This window comes from Antrostomus carolinensis, unplaced genomic scaffold, assembly GCF_000700745.2.
Source record: "Antrostomus carolinensis isolate BGI_N321 unplaced genomic scaffold, ASM70074v2 scaffold8761, whole genome shotgun sequence".
NCBI lineage: Eukaryota > Metazoa > Chordata > Aves > Caprimulgiformes > Caprimulgidae > Antrostomus > Antrostomus carolinensis.
The window spans coordinates 685-10,496 of NW_010293431.1; the positions used below are offsets into that span (position 1 = coordinate 685).

A 9,812-nucleotide genomic window follows, 5' to 3' on the forward strand; every position below is an offset into this window, starting at 1 on the left:
TGTTTGTACCATAGCTTTGAGTAGAAATATCTTTTTTTTTGTTGAAAATCTGATGTTACATAAAACAGTTCTTTTATAATTTCAATAATTATTTTGGGAATAAAAGCATTTCTCTTTTCTCACTCTTTGGAGAACACAGGTGAGGTACTGCATAACAACTCACAGAGCCTGTGGTTCCACAGTCATTAGCACCAGATGCCTCTCAGGTCACATAATCAACCATAACTGCTCCAAACTATGGATATGCTGCTATTCCTCCAACTTTAACTGTTTTAGAGATACAAAAGCAGGGTGCGCCTTGGTCTCAGATTCAAAAGAGAGAATGACTGCAGGTTTCAATGAATATCCTTGACATGTTACATTTATTTGCATGTACAAATCAATGCAGGACTTGCACCTGACTGAGTGAATGCAGCTCTATGCTGTTTGTTTCAAGATTTCATGCCAAATCCCATATTTATCATATATATGCTTGTGCTTTTTCTCAACAAAAAGTCATCAGCAGAGATTAAATATCCGAAACGGCACTATAGGAAAGAATTCCCCCTAAATCTATAGTTCAGCATCTAAGTATCTGGCTGGGTTTACAGAGCAACTTACTCCTGTTATTCCTATAAACTACAGGAAAGCAACCTCCAAATTGTGGCTGGTTGTACTAAACAAGAGTAAGAAATATGTGAAGAATATAGTGAGTTGACCACATTTGATTTAAAGATCCAGATCATTGTCCAGAACAGCCATAGAAGAAATAAAATAGGAAGTTTATATTATCTCAAGCATCTTTCAGAGTACAGAGGACTCTGAAAGCTAAGGAAAACATAGGGAAAATAATCCATTCAGTGTTACTTTTATCATATTGAAGCATGGATGAAACTACGCATTTTCTAAAAGGTAAGTACAAGATACTATCTTAACAATGAGCTAGTACCTTGCTAAAGGAAAACAAACATATTCAGTGATAAAAGGGTCAAGAGTTACAACATTTCTAGTTATTACAGAATTTGTAGGCTCCACATCATCCATAGGTTCAGTATCACAAAACCAGCAATGAACTAGCAGTTTCTGGGCTATCAAGAGTACTTTTTAAAACAAGTGCTGCATATCACCACTATACAGTCATATTTCTGTTTGCTCCAGACAACACCAATTTCACAATGGGCTCCATCAGTGCAGCAAATGCAGAATTTTCTTTTGATGTATTCAAAGAGCTGAAAGTCCACCATGCCAACGACAACATCTTCTATTCCCCCCTAAACATCATTGCAGCCTTGACCATGGTTTATCTTGGAGCAAGAGGTAACACTGAGTATCAGATGGAGAAGGTAAGCTACTTAAATGGACACAAACTCCTTTTGATCCTGTTCAACACAGCAACAGATTACCCATTTATATCTTTGGGACTTTCTCCAATTGAAGGGAGAAAGTCACATAGTCATATTCAGTACCAAATTCAAACTTGCCTAGAAAAATAACTGCATTCCAAACTATGAGTTTAGACCTGGAACTGAATTTTCACTTACCATTGCTTTTCTCCACGAAGGGCAAGAACAGCCTTTGGCTTCCATCAAGAAAAAGCCATCTTGAAGAATAGTTAAAGCAGGTGTTTTGCTTCAGCTTATATTATCTCACAGACCTGATTCCTTCCAGGTGGAAAGGACAACCTGTAATATACAACAGATGAAACATTCAGAAAACAAGAGTGATGGTTATAAATACAATACAGTAAGGTTGTAGCTAGTTTATACACTGAATATCATTAACTGGAAAAGAAGGGATCTAAGCTGATGATCATAGTCACAAATTTTCAGTGTGGCACATGCAGTAAAAAAACTGATTTAAAGCTCACATGAAACTTCTTATTCATCTATGTGCTAATCAGACCTGGTTAATATAAACCTATAGATTCAACACAAACACCAGTGACTCTCCGTGCACTTCACATACTTAATTTCTCCTACTGCCGTTTTCAATTGCAGGTTCTTCACTTTGACAAAATTGCAGGACTTGGAGGAACTATTCAGACCAAGGTACAGAAATCTAAGGTACATTTATTTCTCTTTCACATGTTTCTTCTGAGACTAGACTGTTCTGACTGTGCTTCAAGTAGATTCAATGCCTTCCCAAACCTCTGCTAATGCTCTGAATTTAAGAGATATAAGTTTAAAAAAAAAAAAAAATAAATAAAATAATAAAAGACCAGCTGCACGTGTTGCACCACAACAACTGACAGGACAGGAGAGGATGCTTTGAGTACCAGGCTACCTTCTTGTGTAGATGAGTGTCTGCACACCTGCAAATGCTGCTGGGGAAAAGCGCTTGAAAGGGGCTCAGCACCTGGGGCCAGGGTACAGCAGTCAGATTTTGAGCTGAGACTCCAAAGTGGGGCAGGAAGAGACTTCGTCAGAAAAGAGCCCAGAAGCCTCAAAGGCTGAAAAGTAATGACGCTGTTCCAAAAGCTAGAGGGACTTTTCCAGCCTCAAATTCCCACTGCTAACCCAAGAACACCATGAGGAGTCCCAGTACCTTGATAACCACCTGTGTGCTTTTTTCCATGTTAATCTGCTGCCTCTGTAGAGATAACACAAGCCATGCTCCCTGGCTTGTCCCCATCCACTTGGGATCCACAAGCACTTGCAAAGAACAAGATGGTTTTTTTTTTAATAAAGAAAAATAAAGGTAATATCAGCTAGAGAATTTAGTGGCTGTTTAACCATCTAGAAAGGAGCAGTTCAACACAATTCTCCTTCACATAAAACAAAGTCCCAGCCACTGTTTAACACTGTGCATTTTTCTTGCGTGCTCTTAGCCTGTCACTGGGAGCACTATTCTTGGGGCATTAGACAGTTGATCTATTTTTTCACTATATTCCTGACTCCCTTGTCATCTAGAACTCTTCTCCCATCTGCAGCTTCAGCAGAAAGCTACCATGAAAATGCAAGCAGAAGCTGGGAACTAGAGGCTCTGTACCTATGATAACTTGCCAACTGCAATCATTGACACCTGAATTTTTCTTTTTGTCACTTCATTCCTGAGCCATACGGTTGCAGATTCATCACTGAGGTTTTCTGCTTGTTATCACTTAGAATTAGTGTCATCACATGCTATGAATTAATTGTATATCATCAGTTGCCTATATTGAACATCCAATCCATGGAGCTTTTGGACTGTAGTACATGTTCATTTGTAAATGTCCAAACACTGTGCATTTTCCCATGTCATTTATACCATATAAATAATTCTCTTTCTGGTATAATAAACTAACAGCTATATGTTTTTATCTTCTTATCAACAACTCAGTGTGGCAAGTCTGTGAATATCCACATCCTGTTTAAAGAACTTCTCTCTGATATCACTGCACCAAAAGCCAATTATTCACTCCACATTGCCAACAGACTCTATGCTGAAAAAACCCGTCCAATCCTACCGGTGAGTTGTATATTAGAGTGATATCTTGCTAAACCCTCTATAAATCTGTGATCCAGGAGGACTGGCCAGAGTAGGTGACATGTTGATCTAATGGTCCTCACTGGTGTGGACTTCCACAGCTTTTCCCTTTTCCACAGCCCTGATAATAGCCTGAATAGAAAGTAATTCCAGGCAAAAAGATGGCCCTATTCAAAAATGAATGGAGTAATAAACAAAACTATTTGGTAATGTAATTCCCCCCTCCCCGCTTGCTCCCCCAAAGCCTTTTAATTTTAATAAGTTGTTTGTTTTTTTCCCAGAAAATAATTTTACTTCAGCGTATTTCTTCACTTGAAAATCTCACATGAAAACAACCTTTGAAAGTGTTAAAATCTTTCATTTGACATTTTCTAAACAAAATACACACATACTCTAAATCAAAGAAGCTGATTTTTAAAAATAAGGAAAAAGGGTTTTAAAAAAAGGAGTAGACATAATGATAACAAAACATCTGAAATGAACCTCAAACAGTGGTTTTGGATCATGCTTTCTTCAAGAAAACATTTAAACATTTTTAATATATACTTTTAACTGGTCAAGTAATAAAAATGTCAGATTTGAAAATGTCATGGATCAGGATACTTTTTTCTGGCCAAGCTTTAGCAGGTTCTTCCGGGAAGTAAACAATGAGAACAGACTAACTATGGCAACATTATAAAAATCCTTTTAGCCATATTTTATTCATACTGATTTTATTTTATTTTTTTTTTAATTACTAGTTTGGTGGCTACAATTGTTCTCTTTACAGATCTACTTAAAATGTGTGAAAAAACTGTACAGAGCAGGTCTGGAAATGGTCAACTTCAAAACAGCATCAGATCAAGCCAGACAGCTCATTAATTCCTGGGTAGAAAATCAGACAAATGGTAAGGTCAGACAAGATTTTGAAATATACTTCCCTCTCACAACTGTATTTGAATGACTTCTGGAAAGACTAAATATTAGAGGAGAAATTTCCTCCTCCTGTCCCCATTAGTGGATATTTCTTGTGGAAAAGTATGACTCTCTTGCACCTATGTGGCAGTGTCAGTGTGTTTTAAACATCTGGCAAAGACAGAGGTGCCAGGATACGCACACTTTATATGCACACGTTTTGTGTCTGGGGAGCTTAACTCATGCAAGGTTAGTCCCAGCTTCTCTAGAATATTGGCATAATTTTACAAGGATGTGATGGATGGGTAAGAAGTGGGCTTTTAGGGGAAAAAGTAATGCGTGCACTAGGCTGATGGAGGGAAAGGAACGATTCAGGAGTTTGTGTACATTTATCCTGTTGAGGTGGGAGGAAAAACAAGAATGAGTGTGAGAAAGAAGTACAGTGAGAAACATAAAATCTATGTTGCTGCTTTCCTCTCCTGTTCCTTCTTTTCTGTATAAACCTTTTCCAAGTACTGGTTAGAAATATTCCTGGGGATGTAGTCTTGAATGCACCTGTCCTCTTGACAAAATGTCTGGCCAGGTGCCAGTTGTTCTGTATTAAATCATCCTCATGAACCTGAGTTTCACATGCAGACCTTTGAAGAAGAGGAAGTCCAGTCAAGCAGCAGCATGTTGATTAACCTCTAAAATGCAGGACTACTGCTATGAAACTTACCACTCTCTGCCCTGCTTCTTCCTTAAAGGACAGATCCAAGATTTCCTTGTGTCAGGCTCTGTTGATCCCGATACTACGCTGGTCCTCGTGAATGCCATATACTTCAAAGGGATATGGAAGACGGCGTTTAACGTAGATGACACTCGGGAACTTCCCTTTAGCGTGACAAAGGTAGGAGGGCACAGACACAACTTCTGGCCAGGAAGCCAGGCTGTTGGCTTGCACAGCCAGAAGGCTGAGTGTTGCACACACAACATGCTGTGGTCATTATCCAGGCGACTTAGCTGGGCCCCTCGCTGTCAGGTTTGCAAGAGCTGTGTCTGACCAGAGCACACCAGCAGACAAGAGAGGAAAATTGGAGACACAGCTCTTCTTCAAAGGCAACATGCCTGAAGATCAAGTCCTGTCCCTTTCAAGGGCTTGTACATTTGCTTGCTTAAAGAAAAAACTGCTTCCCGGTCACATTGTCTCATGTTTCTGTTTTTGCAGCAAGAAAGCAGACCTGTGCAAATGATGTGTCAGAACAGCACCTTCAAAGTGGCAGCGGTGCCTGCAGAGAAAATGAAGATCCTGGAGCTTCCGTACGCCAGTGGGGAGCTGAGCATGTTGGTGCTGTTGCCTGATGACGTCTCTGGCCTGGAGCAGGTATGGCCCTGGCAGAGAAGGCAGAAGAGTTACCACTGCAGTGGCACTTGGCTACCATCAGGCCTTTTGCTGTCCATTTACACCCCAGCTGCACACACCACTGCTGTGCTGGGCAGGCAGGGGAGCACAAAAGCCCCCAGGTGCTACCAGGTGCTCAGGCAAAGACTGGCCTCTTAGAAGACCCCTAGACTCAGTCTAATGAAATGAAGGTAAAGGAGCATAGTGCTGCTGTAGCCCTGCAGAAGAAGAGGTAGGTATGGGCAGATATAATTTTTTTTCATTGGGAGTTAATTTCACCCACCCCTTCATTTGAACTGTTGAGGATATGTTGTGAAAACTGATGAGAATTAAGTATTCTTTGCAGGAATCATTTGTGTTTTGTTTTGGTTTTTTTTAAATATCCTCATTAAACATCATAAATGTGCTGCTTTCAAAAATTGTTCTTTTTATGGAATGAAAAATAGTTCTTAGTAAAATATTCTTGATTTTGAAATGTTGAAATCAATCAAGCTAAACTAACTGATCAATAACACTTCACCAATTAAAGACTTCAGAGAGTCTTAAATATAAAGATGGAAAGGAAATGCATATAATATATTTGGAAATTACACATCAAAGACTTAAGTCAGTCAGGTGAACTGGATTATCTTCATGCAGGATTTCTGAAAGAAGTAGCAAAAAAATCTGAATTCCAGTGTCAATAATTTAAAATAAATTTATCAAGGTGTTATTACATTATCTATCATTGCTCAAGAAAGGGAAAAAATGTTGCAGCCTGCATGGTATTAACCCATTATTCTTATTTCAGCATTTTTTTGGAATTATGTTGTAGAGTTATTAAAGGTGTAGAAAAGTGAGTATTTCTTAGGTACTATCAACTGTAGGTAAATTTTCATGGCCATTTTTTCCAATCTCTTTCACATGCTGGCTAGAGTTGGTAGGTTGTGAAACTGTTGGGTTGGAGTTGTGCCTCATGAGACGCAAGATTATTTGGCCAGAAGGGAATGTGTCAGATGGGTAAGGAACTGAATAAAAGGACAGTGACACAGGATGTACTGAAGAGGTAAATAATAAACTACAAGAAGGATGTTGATAGGACTCTCTTCAGGAACCATTCTGCTTTGGGTTTTTTTATGATAGCCTTGATTAAAAAGAATGGTAGGAAAAACTTGTATTCACATCCCAGGCATTTCAGTCCCTGCCTCTCTTTGCAGCTTGAGAACAAAATCAGCTTTGAAAAACTAACAGAGTGGACCAGTCCCAATGTGATGGAAAAAAAGAGAGTGAAAGTGTACCTCCCACGCATGAAGATTGAGGGAAAATATAACCTCACATCTCTCCTAACAGCCTTGGGCATGACCGACCTGTTCAGCCCTTTGGCCAACCTGTCTGGCATCTCTTCAACAAAGAGCCTGAAGATGTCTGAGGCCATCCATGAGGCGTACATGGAAGTCAGTGAAGAGGGCACCAAGATGGCAGGCTCAGCGGATGTGATGGGAGACATCAAAGATTCCTCTGAGTTTCCAGAGTTTAGGGCTTCCCACCCTTTCCTTTTCTTTATCAAACACAATCCAACCAACATCATCCTCTTCTTTGGTAGATATTGTTCCCCCTAAAGAAAGAAAGAGCTGGAAATAATGCTTGCCTTCCCCTCAGAAATAGACCCCCTTTACCCTAACACTGTAGTGGAATCTCATATCTTCAATATTTTCTCCAAGTGGAAAGCCTAATCTAAGAAATGCCTATCTGGGAATCTGCCATAGCAAAGCCATACCTGCAGGTGAGGAAACAGCAGCAAGCATGTTTACTCCTTTCCCTTCTCATGCTGGTTTGCTCAAGGTGAGCAAAGACTGACCAACAGAGAATAGAGGCACCCACCAGCCAGGAAGGAGCCAAGTGATTTTCACTTGAGGAACAAGTTGCAGACATGACTCCAAGTCTCTGGGAGTCCGTTACATAGAAAGCCATGGGCTGTGCTCATCCCATTCCCTGGTAGCATCCTTCTGACAATCCCATGTTGTTGTTCCTGAAACACAGGATTTGAGATCTCCAGTCTGGAGGAGATGCTTTTGGATAAGATTCTGCTATGCAGCTTATTGACTGGTAAATTTTAAATATTTTTACTTAGCTGTTGGGAAATGTGTACGTGTCCACTATCACCAGACTTGTCCTCTCACTGAGTTCCTCACCTAATTCTGAATTTCTTGCATAGGTTCTCCAAAGTCATGGAGAGTCTCCCTTCCACTTCAGAGAGTGTGAAGAGATCTAACTTTGTGTAGGGGCAGTTATGCCTTCTCACAGAGTGTAGATTCAAAGCCTGAAACATGGATATCCGAATGATCCAGAAGTCAGTGAGAACTGACAGGCAAAAAAGCTGTCTGAATTCTTGTTTAAAACATTGGAAGACACTTTAAATTTTACAACATTTGGGTGTTTTTGTGAAAAATCCTGCAAGTGGTATCAAAGAACCTGATCTCTCTATGGGATTTGTGTGAAAAAACCACAGTTTTCAAAATAGTCCCTGTCTTTGTTGAGCTTGCTTAGCAAGTAAGCTTTAATTAGTCCCTGGAAAGCCCCCAGGTGAAGTTCAAAACTCGAGTACATTATTCTTCCATGAATACAGCTGGGCTTCTTTGTTCCTATGGTACTTCAAGGATATCTCTCTTGTTTTTAAGAAATACATGAAGATCCTAATATTCTCTGTCTTTTTCTTTCTATGTGTCCATTGCCATCTGCAAATATGGATATATTGGCTCAATACTATGTCCTGTTTTCAGTCTAATCATATGTTATTAATTTTGATGCACACAACTGATTTTTTTTTGTTAATAAATAAAAATAATAATAAAATAAAATCACAAATGCTTGTCATGAGAATTATATTAATTTTCTGGACCATAAACTCCTAAAAAATATCAGTATATTGGTAAGTGTTATGAGTAAAATGGGATTTAGTACAAAATGCTATTTTTAGAATGAATAAAGCACATAGATATGAAGTTCCCTAGGCATTTATGAAATGCATAAATGCACACGTCTAGAGTTTGATTCCTCTCTGTATTACAGATTACCAAGAAATGGCCCAATGGAATACTAATATATTCCTACATATTTTTCAATATAATTCCAATGAGTATTAAAGATGCACTGACAGTTATTCTGGTAAATATTTCAAGGAACAGCTATTCCAGCAGCTCTGTCATTTTAGATGACAAAATAATCTGAAAATCATATAACTCAAAAAGCGGAAGAAAGAATAAGTAGATTGACAACTATTAGGCAAAGCATTTCCCCATTGAGAGTCTTGAGGGAAGGAACTGTCGTTAATGTTGGTTATTTCCATGTTAGCACATAATGTGCTATGATAAAAACAGATCTGTAAAGGAAAGCAGCTGGTGTGACAGGTCTGACATCCACATTATTTTAATACCATCGGGATATTTGTGATACAGACTCAGCTGTTTTTCAGTGGTAAAACCAGCTATTTTGCCAAGTATACTTTAATTTTTGTTCTTTAGAAATAAAAGCAGAGATATGAACAGCTCCAAGACATGCAAAATTCCAATATCTCAAGCTTTATCATAAGCAGCTTATTCACCTTTTGCATCTCTTGTGGCCAGAAGCAGTTGATTCAGTCTGCTAAATTTAAGAGCTCATACAATTAAATTAGAAGACTTGAAAAGGGTTACATTTGCAAACTAGCTTTCCTATGATTATTAAACTGGAAAGTGCTTAAAATACAAAGATATGCCTCAGTGACCAGCGTTCTTTCCTGAATGACAACAAAGGTCAAAATGAAGGAATGGGAAAAAAGCAAAGGAGCCATGAGGCTTACATGCAAGCTCAAATCTTCCCCATTCTCAACAGGGAAAACAGAAGACAGCAAAAAGTGCAAATTCAGTAATACTGAACCAAACCTGCAACCAAGTACCAACGCTAGGACTGGCCCTGGCCAGCACAGACCACATAGGAGGCACGCTGTTTAAAGGGTAGTGGAAAAGTATTCCCCATGAAGGGAGTGGCAGACCTGGCTGGTGGGATGACAAGTGCCTGCTGTGACCTCTGAGCTCTCCAAAACCCTGGGGAGATTTGGGAGAAGTGGCCGTCCCTG

At 39.3% G+C, this 9,812-nt stretch overlaps 1 protein-coding gene across 1 annotated transcript; it reads left to right on the forward strand.

Moving 5' to 3' along the window:
- Positions 1 to 1,130: 1,130 nt before the first annotated feature.
- On the forward strand, positions 1,131 to 7,317 carry LOC104519904 (ovalbumin-related protein X). Its single transcript, XM_010177263.2, has 7 exons — positions 1,131 to 1,322; positions 1,977 to 2,027; positions 3,298 to 3,426; positions 4,214 to 4,331; positions 5,085 to 5,227; positions 5,546 to 5,701; positions 6,916 to 7,317. Exons 1-7 carry the CDS (start codon positions 1,155 to 1,157, stop codon positions 7,315 to 7,317), a joined length of 1,167 nt encoding a protein of 388 aa, XP_010175565.1. The 5' UTR covers positions 1,131 to 1,154.
- The last annotated feature ends 2,495 nt before the right edge of the window (positions 7,318 to 9,812 follow it).

What these genes read in the sequence shown, in the direction of transcription:
- LOC104519904 (XM_010177263.2), top strand. Translation starts at nt 1,155, where the DNA reads ATGGGCTCCATCAGTGCAGCAAATGCAGAATTTTCTTTTGATGTATTC. An exon ending in GGTAGAAAATCAGACAAATG is followed by an intron (nt 4,332 to 5,084) that starts GTAAGGTCAGAC and finishes TCTTCCTTAAAG; the next exon opens with GACAGATCCAAGATTTCCTT. An exon ending in ACGTCTCTGGCCTGGAGCAG is followed by an intron (nt 5,702 to 6,915) that starts GTATGGCCCTGG and finishes CTCTCTTTGCAG; the next exon opens with CTTGAGAACAAAATCAGCTT.